Source organism: Anser brachyrhynchus (assembly GCF_964034855.1).
Source record: "Anser brachyrhynchus genome assembly, chromosome: 6".
Taxonomy (NCBI): domain Eukaryota; kingdom Metazoa; phylum Chordata; class Aves; order Anseriformes; family Anatidae; genus Anser; species Anser brachyrhynchus.
In genome coordinates, this window is record NC_137700.1 from 16,196,488 (window position 1) to 16,212,193 (window position 15,706).

A 15,706-nucleotide genomic window follows, 5' to 3' on the forward strand; every position below is an offset into this window, starting at 1 on the left:
AATTTTTCACTTCCCCACGCTTGACATTTTATATCCTTTAAGTTTACAAGTTTCTTTTCAGTTTATTTTGCATGAACTTAAAAGTTTTTGGTATTAGTCCCGCTTAGAAGATCTGATATTTTTTTGAGGCTTAAAAAATGGAAATGAGAAACTTTAGTATCAGAAATGCTGAAGGTAACTAGATCAAGTGAGTTGTGTAATTCAGAATTAGTTGTCTAACCACAAAACAATGCTTTCTTGTTTTCTTGGAGTCATTAGTTTAACTTCAGCATTTCCTGCCCTGTATCGCAGCTTTGTGTAAATAGTATTGTATAATTTCTCTGGCTTCTATTTATTTCTTGTAAACAACAGCTTTAGAAACAGCTTTGTGTCCATAAAAATATAAATTAGCTAGCAGGGGCCTATGTACTACTCATCTGCTGGACTGCGTGCTGTGGGCACTGATTTGCTTGCAGTAATGGATTTGGGGCCTGCTTGCGTAGGCAGCATAATGTCAGAACAACTCTCTACTTGTGTTTTCAACACCTTGCTCAGTTGAATAAGCTTTGAATAAAAGATTCACCAATTCAAACAGTGGTTTTCAAATTTTGTTAGGCCTATTCATAAGTGGTGTTTAGTTAGAACCTAGTTGAATGCGTTGGTGTGCAGTATTCCCTTTGATGGCTCAGCCTTGTACATCTGAAACTAGAGGTTTAAGATGGTTTCCTGAAAACTGAAAAGTGCAAACAAATTTTTCTGCATAGGTGTATATGTATTCTGCAAAGATAGATCTGCTGTGAGGGTTGGGCAGGCAGGGGAAAGCTTTGTGTTTCTATATATCTCCTAAGTAGCCACCATATGTAGTTTGGAAGCTGAGAAAAATTGTATAAATAAAATAAGACACAAAATTGGCAGCAGCATGCTTATGTATTTGTGGCTCAATAATATGTGTGGGGTTTGATGGTTGAGCTATAAAATTGGTGATAATATGAGCAATCTATAGCAATAATTTTTGATAAAAAATTGAAAAACTTGCGTCCTTGATTTGAGTTTTTGTTGTCTTGAGATCAACTTGAATGTGGGAGGAATCGCAATATGAAAATACATACATCAGTGCTGTATGGTGAACGGAACAGGTAAAACTACTTAAATGTAAAACATCAGCTTTCCACCATCCATACGTAGTCTCAGCAACGTGTGCTTCCAGCACGTTCATTCAACTTCCAAAAAGAGATTTGGGGTATTCCTGAGATACAAGTTTCAATGGTAAATAATTCTTATACCAAGTTCATAGAACAAAAAGATGAGGAAAGGATTTTTTTACTGTTTATTTTTTTACTTGTATTTTATTTTGTGTGATGACCAGAAGCTTCAGGCCTGTAGGGCTGATCAGCTCAGGCTGTACATCAACCTTTGCCAGTGATAACGGCGTAACTGTCTTTCATGTGAAAATAGCTTTAGGAAGGCTTTCTTGCTTTTAAGTCCCTTGTCTGTTTTCTGAGCAGCAGACATTTCATTTGGCTTGAATAGACTTAAGTCTATATAAAAGGCCAGTGGTTTTACTACCTTTTCTCTTTTGCATCCCCTAATGGGGATGCCCTGAGCAAACAACAGCAAGCATAAAATGAGACAATTGGTGCTTCATCAGGCCCTGAGTTTATCAACCATTTTCTGTGTTTGTGTGTCAGGAACATTCTGCTACATTAAAATTTGCTTTTTGTTTTTTGTTTTTTTAAACCTTTGGTGGATAACTAGGTTGGGCTCTTCCTGTGTCCCCTCTGTAATCTACAGAATCAGCGCCAGTTCGCAATACTTGAGCATCCATGGTGGTACTTTGGGTTCCAAGGCAGTCTGAAGAAGCTTGTGGATTTTGTATGATGTAGGACATAAAAGCTTTAAACTGAGCAGTTACCAGTGAAACTGTACTGGCATATGCTGCTTTGCTTGTTTGTATGATTTGAAATTCTGCTTTTATTATTCCACCCTTACAGTCAGTTTGGTAGGTTTCTGAAACAGCATTTAGTAAAATGAAAGCAATACACAATAACAAATGCGGTCTACATCTTCCAGCACAGCCTGATTTGAGCCTGTATGGGTGCTAGGCTTGCTGCTAAATTTTACCACTCCAATGTAAAACAGCACAGGCTTTTACCTTATTTTATACTCTATAAATTGTAATTATACAATGTGGCATTCTTTCTTCACTCTGAGTTTGTATGTTTTTATCTATTTATATACACACACAAACAATCATTTGTTTTCTTCAGCATCTGCATGTAGCAGTTCTGTTTTTTAATATGGGAACTGGTCATAGGGGAAAAAAATACGTAGATGTTGAAAATGTGGACATAAAAACAGCTGTGAAAATAAAACTCTTAAAACTCTTTCACCTTTACCAGAAAGGTCTAGACTTTTGTTGTGCTTTGATCTTCTTACCTAAACAATTACTTCATTTCCTTGGTTTCTTAAAAGAAGAAAGACCTTGATGCTGGGAGTAAACTGTAGTTTGGCGAACATAACTTAGGTTTTTTATAGGTTTTTATACTGATACATAATTTAGATTCTTTGCCTATCTAATGTACGGGAAAAGAGGTAACAAATTAGTGAGTGCTTTGTTGCAGTGCTCCATTGCTCTAAACTTGAAGTATGGGTTAGTTTCTCATTTGCTATGCCCTGACCCTTAAACATATCATTTGGGGAGATCCATCCCACTACCTTACACATGTAACTTGCCTTACACAGACAACAACTTTGCAACTTCTATTGCATGTTGAAGTTAGTTCCTCTAGGTTGCAGAGCACAGACCAAAAAAAAAAAAAAATCAATTTATTCTTGAATGAAACAGACCAACTTATTTTATTCAAATGTAATCTGGTTTATGGCAATATCTTAGAACAAACCAGACTGGAACACAATTTTTTTTGAAGATGTGAACTGTACGTAATGAGACATGAAGTGCATTGCTGTAAGTTGGCTTACATGTTAAAATGCAATTTTTACCTTCTCTGAAGTTTGAGGTTTCATACTTTCTCCATTCAGTTTCTCCATTGAATTAACGAAGTACTGCGCTGCAGTACTTGTGCCTGTACTTACATACATCTGAATACATCAGTATCTCAAGACATTAGATGCTTTTTTTCTTGATTTGTTTTTAATCTGTTGTCCTTTGCTACTTTATACAAATGTATAGCCCAGTTATGTTTTATATAAAGTACGTTTAAGTGGGTTTACTTTCTTCTGCATGTAAGCTTAGGCTTCTGTTTTTTCTTGCAGGAGAAAAAGTGACGAAAGGATCTGATTTACGGGATGCTCAGAGTAACAGTTGATAACAAATGGTCCCGGCTTCAGTTGTAGTGTCAGTAGTGTAATACATTGTAAACCTAATACGGAAGAGAGACAGTCTTATACTGAACTTTATCATGTTATTCTAAATTTTACGGCCCCCATCTAGAATTATTAAAGTCACATGCCTTACTTCCTGTTTTTAAATAATTTTTATGCTTGTTTATTAAGTAGAATTTTATAGGCTTCTACTACATTTAATAATTAGAAGGACTTATTTTAATGATGCCAATTATATATGGTACGATAGGTGGTGAACACCTTACCTCAGTGCCAAATACTTCATAAGGAGTCTTGGGATGTGAGGCAAAAACCAAGAAGGATGTGTGGCTGGTATCCATGAACGAACTTAGATCTGAGGTGATGCATCATGGTTCAAACCATCTGATTAATGCAAACTAGGAAAGGGCAGACATTCAGAATGCTGAGCTAAAGGGAAAATGTGACAGCAAACTGTTGGGGTGCTTGGATTTGTGAGTGTGGTTTTGTCATATGAGGTGTTACAACAACCTGTGTACTCCTGCAGAAACACAAGGTTAGAAATCTTGCAAAGGACTCATAATGTGCATTCTTGAAAAACTCGGGGACGTTTTTATTTATTTTGATACAGAGACAAAAAGAAAGTGTTTTTGAACAAAAAGGGAACTGTTTGTGTTTTATTCTCCAAATGTTCCGGTTATCTCCACGACGCTGGAGAGCATGTGGCTGGTTGGCTTTTAGAAAGGGAAGAGACCTCTTAATTCCGAATAATGTTTTTTGTCCTTGTCCCTGGGTACTTGCAGAATCCTTTAGCATAATGGTGGCAGATAAGCACAGTGTTTCTTTACTGATGAAAAGGCTTTTTTTTCCTTGTAGCTCAGTATGTAACCTGCATTGCAACAGACTTGAGCTGGTTTCCTGTATAAAGCTTTGTCTTTGACTTAATCTTGGCTTCCATCCTGCAACTCCACATCTGTGAATGACTCATAAGAAGCAGAGCCATCAGAAAAATATTGTGTACATTTTTATCCAAATCTGTAGGGTTTTTGTTTCTAATTTTTTTACAGCCTCACTGCATTCTTCTCTCCTATGCAATGAATCATACAGTATCTGTGTATATACCTGACAAGAGAAGTGCTTGTGCATAGAGAGAAAGTTGAACACTAAACAAATAGAAAGAATATCCCTAGTCATCAATCTGGTGAGAGCAGAGCTTTTGTATTTGGCAATTATCCTCTGTCAATCCCTGGGGCACTTCTGAAATGATTATATATATATATATATATATATAGTATATATAATTTTTTTTTCCTCCTGTAAACAGCAAGTTCTGTTAAATGGAGACTGTGGCTCGGGGGCAGAATCAGATCTGTCAGTCACTGGCAGCAGGAGAGGCTCTGCCTCCAGAGGCACTCAAGACTTTCCTGTCTTTACAGCATCCAGCAATTGAGGGAAGCAGCTCTGCTGCAGAGCTTTTTTTAGAAAAATAGCAAGCTTTATGTCTCCTACTTCTTACTCTTGCACTTACCTGTAAGTCTTGGTTCCAAGCATGTGACAACACGGGGGCTCTACCGGGGTCCTGTTCCTCCCAGGAAGTGTTTGGTGGCTGGGCTTCAGGGAAGAGGAAGGATGCTAGAGCCTGAAAGACAGGTCTTTTTCTTCATCTTTGCTCTCCCCATCTCTGTAGGTGGAAAAGCAGCCCTCACATTCAGCACGGGTTGGGTGCGTGTGGGCTCATAGACCAGTAAGGGAATCAGCTGATAGGCAACGTGAAAGCGGTGCTGGAAGGGCTTAACCTGACTGCATTGTTTTGAGCTCTTCCCTTGTGTCAGGGAGTAGGCATACAGTAATGGAAAAACAAGTTGCCAGGATAAATAGCTTTTCGTTTCTCTTAGAAGTATTTTATAACAGCCATGGGTCCTGTGGGATGTTGGTGAGATTTTCCTACGGCTACCAGAGCAGCCCTTCTCCAGCTGTCTCCTCCAGAACTACCTCTCTTCGGATCATGGGTCAAGGGAATTGATATTATTTTGGCAGTGTGTGGTGTGGGAGAGCATCGTTCTTGTTGACTTCATGTCTGGCCACTGACTGGTGCTGTCAGTTTTGTGCCTACAAAGCATTTGGGATGAGTTCATGTGATGTGCAAACTTTTTTTGCCAGCCTATCACTTTGACCACAGGCTCCCAAATTTTCTAAAAGACTGAATTGCAGAAAGGCCCTTTTGAAGGAGAGGAGGTAATTAACTGGCTCTTTGAGTAAAATGGCAAAACATATATGTCAGTGCAGGTGATGTTTCCTGGGACATGATTCCACTTCGCATCTTTCTGTGGCACAGCTTGGATGAGGAGTGTGAGTGCTTCAGTTAGTGAAAACGTTTTAGAAACGTTAAGGTTAATCATTCTCCTCCTTTTTTAGTCCTGTATCCCATTTATACCCAAAAATGTTTTTAGCAAAACTGGGGGGGGGGGAAATACTGGTATAAGGGAGGGTGCACAAGTGTCCAATGTTTTAATCAGATTTCACTCATATTAATAGACATGTATCTTAGCTAATCTGTCTTATTGTAAAATAGTGTGATATTAAAAAAAAAAAAGTCAATTATCAGTACTGCAGATGCAATTTTTTTCTGTCCTAAGGGAAAAATAGGTAGCTAAGCTCTGCTAGTACAATGTTTAGATGCTGGAAAGCTGTCTTAATCCATTGATTAAAATGGAGAAAAAAAAAGTCTAAAATAAAAATGCAAATCTGGGTGAAAAACTATCAAAAGTTAGGTTGCTGTTCTTTAAAAGAAACCTCTTGAGAAAGCAAACAAAACCTCAGTTTGCCTATGCTGTGCATGTCCTCTAAGTTTATGTAGTATGATCTAAAACTTCAACAGTGATTTTTAATTTCAGGTTTTATCACCAGGACTTAATTAGAATGATAAGGTTTTAAATTTAACTTATGAATACTTACATTAATGTAAGCCAGCTGTTCCTCATTTCAGAAAAAACATCCAGTATTTCCTATGACCACCAGTCCTCTAGCTTAGAGGTGACAGGTTTTATTCATTTTAATACTGAAGAAGCCTCAGTGAGGCAGCTAATAGAGTACTTTTAATCAGGTAATGGAGCACTGACAGCTACTCGGTTTTCCTGGCTGAATTCTTAAGAATAGCTAGCTGGAAGCAAAACATTCACTTCATTATCCTCATTGAAATCCCAAATCTTTGGCCATAGTCTGCTGCACTCCATGTTGTGTCAGGAAGTGTGCTGTGGTTCTGTGGATGAGCCAGTCCCACGTGTGCCTTTTGCAGAAGAGATCCCTAACATGGAAAATGGGGTCCCAAAGCAACCCCAGCTTCACAGCAGGCTTTCAGTCTGTGACTTGATTACAAAAATATATAAAATGAACTTTCTCTGTGCAGAGGCTTGGCAGACAGCTTTTTCCCTGGAGATCAATTTGTTTTACAAAATGAGAAAAATCTGTTGGTATGTATCTGAGATTTACAAGTGTTATATATTAAATTATTGGTTCTGGATGGACTTTAGGGTATGCAATTCTGAAAATGTTGATATAGGGGAGAGAAAATTGATGAGGCAGTAGCTTTGTGTTTGTTTTTTTTCCCCTCCCCCAATGCTATTAGCCACCAAATCTATGGAGTTCTTAAAGAAAACAGACACAAATCATTAGGAATATTTGTTCAAAACCAATGTCATCTGGGCCTTTTGAGTATATGTGGCATTTTCTCTTCCATTCTTTCTTGGCAATGTCTGCAATGGAAATAAGTATAATTTGTTTTAAGCTTTTCCTTTTTCTGTGCATTGTTCTCTAGTCATTGAAAAGAGATGAAATTTTGAATTTTTTGGGATAGTTTTGGTTGTTTGCTAGTAGTCTTAATTTTAATATAGTATGCAGAAAAAGGTTATTGAAAAATAGTCTAATGGCTGAATAAGTTTATATAGCTTTCATGATGTATCATAGAGTAAATGTAGACTTCGGGGAGTAATGAAAAATAAATTCTTACCTCTGTGTTTGTGTGTGTTCAGATGAGGCCTCGATTCAAGAAGTCTGATTTGGCTAGTAGGTAGTCTGAAAAGAGGCCATAGGCATTGTACTTCCATGGTGCTCATAGCTGCTGTATTTCAACAGCAGGATTAAAGTCTCCTATGTTCCGTTTGCTTTTTTCCCAGAATTAGGTATATCTGTTGGATGTTATAGCACCTAGGACACTTTTTCTTTTACCAGTGACTTTGTAGCTTGTGTATCAAGCACCTTCCAACAGAAGGAGATACAGTGAAACCCACCCAATGTCCATCCAGTTACTTACAACCTACTTATTGTCACTTACGGACCGCGCTGAAATTCTTCCAGTTCTCTGGATGCACAGCTGGAAGAAGAAAGCTGTGTCATGGATATCTGTCTTCGTTGTTTTAATCTTTTTTCCTCTGTAATTTGTTGATGAAAGGTGATGCTCCTATTGTTATCTGCAGCCCTAGAGTCCTTCAATCACAGCATATGTAGCCATTGGGTAATTTGTATAATATTCCAGATGTCTTGTAGTTCCTGACTCAACAAATTTAATTTGTCAGCGTGGTGTATGTACAGATATATTTTTGCTAGCTTTTTTAGTTGAGTGTGCCAGTAACTTCTTGAGTATTTTGGCTTTTGTCTCCCTTCCTGATACTTCCAGCTGATTTGTGGCTTACTCTGACCTGTGGTGAGCACCCTCAAAACCAAAGGCTGCTTTACTTAGGAATTTAAGAAAGTGTAAGTGCCTTATTTTTTTTTCCATTCTCTGACTCTGAAAAACAGAGATTGATTGAGACCCTAAAATACTGAGATTGGTAAGTGTTACATGTTACTCGATGAAATTTATTATAATAAAAGTGATGTTTTTTTCCTGTTAGTCACTTAAGGAAGACCACTGCACAGGGAAGATCCTGACCCTGCCCCCCCCACCCCCCAGTAGCAAAGTTCTGTCTCCCCATGAAAGCAAAGTCAGTTGTGTTATTGGGATAATATCTGTAACTTGCAGCACATTCAGAACTAGTCACAGAAAATCTAAGGAACTTTGCAGTGAGAAGAACGTGTAAGTGATGCACTACTGAAAAGCCAGCTAAAAACAACCTTGAATTCTATTTTTTTGTGTAATTTCCTTGTTTAGTTAGGCCTTGCTACTTTCTTTCACCAGACACCTTCATTTCAGAAGTTAGACAGAAAAAGAGATGAACTAAGCTTAGTTTCTGAGCTGAAAGAAAGTGAGACTTGAAGTGAGACTAGCTCTATCATTACAAGGAAAATGGAGAATTACTTTGTTTGGATTTCAATAAATTCAACTTTAGGTTAGACTTTTTTTCTTAACAATGTGTAGTCTATCTTTTTGTTCCTAAAGGCTTGTTTTGTGCTATTTGGCTTAACTCAGTGACCTATGGGGGTGGAATTCTTTATCTTGGCTTGATACAAGCAAGCTTTAAGAGTATGTGTGGGTTATAGTCTGACTTTGTGCACAGAAAAGCATATTTTTTTGTGTTGGTTTCTGGTTCAAGCCTAGCTGTTCAATGATTTTTATCTTATTTTTTTTACAACAACAGGCTTGGTAGCTTCTGAGGAAAAAACTCTGACTTGGCTTTTGTCTATTTCTGATGGTGAACTGTCTATTTCATTGAAACAAACAAAAAAAATCACTATGTGGTTAACACCTTTGTGACTTTCAGTAAAGATCAGATTCAATTGCTATGAGGAAAATCTCAAGGTCTTTCTGATTCAGTGGATAGAAAAGTTAAGATAATTTGCTACATATTTTCAGGAATATTCTAGTTATTTGAAATCCCATTAAGTTGATCTGTCTTGTTAAAATTCAAATATTATTTTGTTGTTAACTCTCCTTTTAAAGAGTTTTTTGATGTAAGGAGTAATTTTCTTCATAGCTGAAACCTTAAGAGACAAACATGCTATTAGATTCTTTAATAACTGTAGTCTCTCAATGAGGAGAGAGGAAGAAGTTTAGATGCTAATCAGTCTAAAGGCACATTCACAAATACATATTTCATTGTTTGCAATATCAATTTCAAGAGCTTAGGAAATGAGACACAAAGCTAATGTGTGAGATCAACAAAAAGTTGCAATAACAACTCCTTTAAACAAAAGTTGACTGAATCCTTGGGCCTTGGGTTTGGTTCCTATAAAATATGGTCTGCATTGTAATAATTCTTTTTGTAATTAAAATAACGTTCAAAGTAAAAGTTCAAATTCACTTTTCCATGTGAATTTAGAAGAAATTACAATTGGGCTTTTTTATGATTTGGTGATTAAGTAGACAAGCAGTGTAGTTCGTGGGTACCATAATAGTTAACACCTGTTTCAACTGTTTCATATTTGTATTGGATGGGACCTTGGCAATCCAATATATCTTGAAAAGTGAAAACCTGATATAAAATATTTCATGGTATGGAAGAAATTATAATAAACAGTGTGGCTTAAAATATAAAATGCTTATTATGCACATTTACTTTAGTCCTTTTTTGTATTTCTGAAACCAATGTTAGCATTTTGTGCAAAAATAATCCTTTTGTGAAGGTCAGTTAAATGATTATTTATTTAATACCAGAAAATAAATGGTATTCTAAGAATACAATATTTCCTGAGTAGTGGAGGTTGGCAAAGATGAATAAATTTCTCAGTCAGAAGTCAGCACACGGTGTTAATTGCCATTTCATTTAATGTGGCTTCGGTCAAATCCCCTTTTGGGACAGGGACCACGGACAGAAGGGCTGGTGTGCCTAGGCATGAGCTCTGGAAATCCTGTTTAAGTGCTGATGCTTTCCTATTTCTCAGTGGAGATGCGGCTAATCCTTTGTCATTGTACACCCTGCAGTTCAAGGAGTACTTCCCTTGACTTGGTAGTGCTTATGCTGTAAAGTGGGATGTTAGAAAGTTGAAGAACTGCTCTGTTCCTGCTTGGGTCATATTTGTGGTGCCTGGTCCCACTGTTTGAGGGAGTCCAAGGTTCTGGCGAAGCTGTAGGAGAGAGAACTTGGTCTGCTGCTCCTGCCTGAGGCTGTGGCTGCCCGAACACCTTTGGCTGGTGCGTAGCAGAGCTGCCAGCAAAGTGAGCCCCAAACTCCTTCCCTCAGCACCTTCCAGCCAAGTAAGACTGGGGAACAGTTCCAGTAAATGCTGCTGGTTCTTCGGGGTGGAGAGCTAGGTGTGGGCCCTGCTGTGGCTGTGCAGAAGGCTGTGCTGCCAGACCAAGGAGAGCAGCACAAGGTGGAAGTGGTCAGCAAAGGCTTTCCCTTCAATGGCTACAAGTGCTGTTATGAAATAAAACCTGTCTTTCACACTACTTCTTGGGTTTGTTGTTTAAACAGCAGCTCAGGATAGTGCGGGCTTTAGTGACCTGCATGTCTGGGAAAAGAGCTCTTGAAGTTTTTTCATTTAGTTTTCTTTTTAATGATTATTTGAAGTGGAATTTAGCAAGTCATTTAATAACTGAATTGCCGTTGTTGACATAGGATTTCCTAGATCAGGATTAATGATCTTACCTTAAGAGCTAGGCAGGAGTGTTTCATCTTTGTTACTGGTGTGGTGTTTTTGAAAACACTAATTTTGTTTACGAAGTCAGAAAATGCAAAACTTTTGTATATTAAAATCTGAAAGTTTATTTCAAATTCAGTGGTCAGATGGCTTACACTGTGCCTTCTGTGTGGCACTGCCAGTCCCTCTGCCTCCCCTGTTTGAAATTTCCAAATGCTGCTTTTTGAAGGGAAGTCAGTTTCATATTGATGATTCAATTAATATTAGTGGGATTACTAAAATAATCTGTCAGGGAACGAATGTCAGATATAAATTCTGAGAGCTCCTCAATATGATTTGTAAAAGATGAAATTTTTTTTGAAAGTCAGGGTTAATACTCTCAAGATTTGTTTAGAAAGAAGTTGAGCTTAGGATGCAGTGATCTAGCAGGCTTTCTTTCCTAAACACAAGTTAACACTTGCTTTTCTCTCAGTTTGTCTGATTGAGGTCAACCTCAGTGATTTACTAAATTACAGCTTATCCTAGTGAACACTGTAAGCTTCTGAACACCGTAGAAGTGTTACCATTTTCAATGACTGGTGCACAAATTTCATAAGCTCAGAAACATTCCAGCAAGTTATTTCCCTGCAGAAGATAGCGGGTTTGTGGTGCTTGAACAAAATCAGTTCAACCTTTTAATTATGAAAGAAATGAGTAACTTTTCCTTGTCTGGTAACTCTTGCTGTTCTCTGAAGCAGCTGATCTTTTTGCATCCTTTGCCTCCGTACTTTGCAGGTAAACATAGATTATTATGTATGCAATTACAGGTGGTATCCTCAAATGTATAAACTACTGATAAAATTTCTGATTTTAAGTGTAATTTCTCCTCCTCATAGAAATAAATAAGCAAATTATAAGAAGCTGAGTAACATAACAGTAACGCACTATCACTGGCTCAAAGAGTTACGAGGATGAGGGATTGTGAAAGGGGGAAATAACTGGAAAATAGCTAACAATGGAAAACAGAATATACTGCTTCATACAGGTTATCTTTTTACTTGTAGGTTTCTTATTTTTTTCTTTTCTGTTGAAAGATACCTTAAGTCTAGCTCAGTATTTTGGGCTAACATTCTGAGTTTTTTTATTCACTGCATAATGGAGATGGTAATGACTAGGCCACCTTAATATTCAACAACCATCTTGCACAAAAAAAAGGAGCGTAGGCATAACTCTTAAGAGACTAAATGCAGAGTGGACATGGACAAAATACTGAAATATTGCTGTGCCTTTTCGATCATGGTAAGAACAACTTTAAGGTATAGCAATGTTAAACTTCAGGTCTGTTTCAAAAAAATACGGTACAGCCTTCCCTGTCTTTTGGTAGACACCGTGAGATTTGACAAATATCTCACCTACTGAAAAGTTACAATGACAAACCATATCTTCATAATACAGTATAACAACTGAAAACACTGAACATTAACCTAAACTGTTTCTAAATGCCATTTGCTCTAACTCATTATTCTCTCTACAACTGTCTTTGTTTTTCTGTGAGCCCTGTTTAGGCTGCTGTCACTCCCTGCTCTTCCTGGCTCTGTCCGTGCTTGTTGGAGTCAGTGGGTTGTGTCATACAGCTGCTGGTGGGGCCAAGCTGTAAATCAGGTCACCAGAATGATTCTGATTAAAAATAAACCTACAATGAAAAGCTTGGAATTTGCTTTGTCAGCATCCTGCTTAAATGCCCTGTAGAGCATCACTGCTATTATCTGAGCCAGCTCTTGTTTGTATTCAGTTTAGAAATCATGTATTTGCAGCTGGAACAAAATCTGTCTATTCTCAAAGCTACAACTTCAGCCTCCCATCTGTCATCTTCTCTTCTACAGCTTATCTTCCGTGTCCTCTGAATAAAAGCATGCTGGAGGGTGCCCTACGGTTTCTCAGTTTGTGGAGTTGTGGAGCCTGGAATTGCTCTGCCCCAAGGTGGCTGCTTGCTAGGCTTCGCTCAGTGTCTCTGTTTTGACCGTCTTTGAGTTACAATTCAGAAGTTGATGTGATTTATCAGATAGGACTTTGTAGTCTATGGTTTCTCCATGGAACATAGGTGACGGTGGTGGTGTTCCCTGAGAAGCCTGTTACAACTGTAGTGGCGTTGTTGTCTCTTGGGCAGAAACAAGTCTCATGCCACTAGCTTGTATCTGCTCCGTTGCAGTTGTTCTTTGAATGCATTAGCTGAGTTAATGCTAATTGAGGAGCTTGAAATTGCTTGTGTAATTAGAAGAGTGGGAAGAACTAAGTAGTTGGAACAGAGTTTTGAAGGTTGGGTTATGGGGCAAACCAGAGACCTAATCTGTGCATGAGAAATACAGAAATATCGCAATGACAAGGAGTTTCTTCAGCAATCCAGTACTACTTAAGAAACTCCCCTCTCCTTGGAGTTTCATCTGGAGGCATTCCTTTTTCTGGGAAAAGAGAATTATCCTCTCTATAATTAGCTCTGTGATTTGCTCTCTTCTAGAAGACCTACTGTGTTTTGACTTGGTTGCTGTGTCCTGAGTTGCAACACAGATAAGCTGCAACATATGCTAGATGCAAACAGTTGTACCGTTTTAAGTGCCACTGCGTGCATTGTCTAAGTGTACAGCTAGAAGTTTCAGTACACATGGGAGAGTGTCAATCCCTAATTCATGTCGTCTTCTGGAAACCACTAAGTTCTATGATTGCTTCTTATAAGCTTGCAAGCCCTGTTCTGAAATGATGCTGCTCTTTTTTTCTGCAGGCTTTTTGAAAAGTACTCTTAAGGCTGTATAGTTTGTTTACTGCCCACGTGTGCTTAGGCTAGTTATTTGCTCTTCCTGCTAATGCTCTTGCCCTTTTGATAAATATGAATGTCCCAGTGTGGCCCGTGGAGTACAGGGAGCGTTTCAGCGTGCTGGCACACACCCCTCTGACCATGCCCCTTTTTGACCCCCCAGACCTACCCCTCACATCGTACCATTTGACTCCACAAGAAGTGTGTTGGGTGTGAGGAGGAGGGTGGTGTTCTCCATTTTGTCTCTTTTCCTACAAATGGTACTGGTGTGAAGAGGTTCCTTTTCATTCCTCTGAAGAGCTTCTCTTCATGAAGTCAGTATTTTCACCTTTCAGCCTTTGATTTCCTAGGCTAAGCATATCCAGATGTTTTTCCTGCATGACGAGTTAATGTTTGCCTATTGCCAAGCTTTAGCAGCAGCAGCCACATTCACAGCCACTTCTAGCTTGAAGTCGTCTCTTTTGAACACTGCTCTGGAGTGCTCAAAAGCGCATGTGTGCAGTGGTGCTGTTGCTAGTGTCTAGGGTTGCTTTTGGTTCTCAGCTGTAGCAGCTGAATGTAGCAGCTCAAACACTGGCTGGTAGAAAGTACATGTTACAAAAATTCTCTGGATCAAGTTGAGATATTTCCCTTGGATTAAAAAATAAAACAGGACTATTATTAAATCAATTCAGGCTTAATACAATGCTTCTTGTTCTGGTTCTAACTCTTGATCAAGCAAATGCTGTGCCCTTCTGGCTTTCTTTTTATCATCTTATTAGTAGAATTACATGTTAATGTATGCAGTGTGAATAAATCACTAGACTTGGATGACCTTACATAGTCTGTAACTAACATATAGATCCATGTGTAGTAGCTCTATTATGCAAATGAAAACATCTGCTTGGACTTGATCCTTAGCAAGTGACTTGCAAAGAGTTGTTCCAAGTGTTAGTCAGTTGCTGATAAACACCTATTGCACGAGAAGATGAGGACCTAGAGTTATAACTTCACAGTAGCATTAACTCATTGATGATTTCTGTATACAGACTTACAAATTTTCTCCGAAGTATTTTGAAATCAGATCTTATTTTTGTTTTACAGCTGCTGCTGAGGGCAAAGGGAAAAGTGGGGAAGACTTTTTTCAGAAGGTAAGAAAGATATTTTAATTCAATAGCAACAGTTGACTAGATGAAAAATTACATTAATTGTTCATTCATGAGGTCAACTAATTAAACTTAACGTGCAGTTTCCACTGTATTGATCAAATACAGTTTTTAAGTCTTTATTAACCATTAGCTGTGCATGGACCATGATAAATATGTTCTTTGGTATGTTCTACTGCTATTCATATAAGAGCTTAATTATTCTTTAATTGAAAGTTTTTCACTACGTGTTATGGAAGTATTTTGCCTAATAGCAGGGGGCTCATCTGAAAGATGTTGTGAGGTGGTCTTAAGGCTTTTATCTCTGGGGATAAACACTACATCCTGTTACTGAAGAACTGACGTGAGACTTATTGTGCTATCATTGAAAGCATAAATATTTGGTTGGGAAATGCAAAGTCCTTTTTAAGAAAGACATGCACAGTCCACACCGTGATTCAATAAAGCTTGTGGTTAGACAGAGGCATGGAAGGACTGGAAAAAATAGTCCTGCAGCAACTAAACTACAAAGAGAAGCATGACCAAGAGTAATGACTTTGAAATTGCTTTTCACAAAGCAGCATGTTTTTTTATGAATAGTGTGTAAAATATTATATGAGTTAATGAAGATCTGCATACAGTATGCAAATAAAAATGAGCTGCTTTGTCTTTCTGTACCATAGAAAAGACAATGTAAATCTTCATGCTGTATCCTGAAAAGTCTTGAAACAACTTTTTGACTGGTTGTCTGTTAAACAAGTCGTTGTTCATATTTTTTTCAATGTTTTGTTCATACTTAAAGATGGTACTGCTAGAAGGTATCTTCTTAGATGTGAAAGAACAGTTTATCCTGTATGTGGTCATCAAATGCGTTGATCAAGGCTGGAGGGGAGGAACATGTATACAAGCAAAGTATCTGTTTTTAAAAACAATGGTATGGGAGTCTTCAGATGATGTTCTTGACTGACAAATGAATTAC

The 15,706-nt window shown here is 38.0% G+C and overlaps 1 protein-coding gene across 8 annotated transcripts in view; it reads left to right on the plus strand.

The window, feature by feature from the left end:
* BICC1 (BicC family RNA binding protein 1) overlaps positions 1-15,706 on the plus strand; it is a 101,997-nt gene that overhangs the window by 18,340 nt on the left and 67,951 nt on the right. For all 8 annotated transcript variants that reach the window (XM_080598543.1, XM_080598546.1, XM_080598550.1 and 5 more), the window contains one exon: positions 14,687-14,733. In XM_080598543.1, the coding sequence (XP_080454669.1) occupies positions 14,687-14,733 (47 nt within the window). The remainder of the gene's footprint in view (positions 1-14,686; positions 14,734-15,706) is intronic.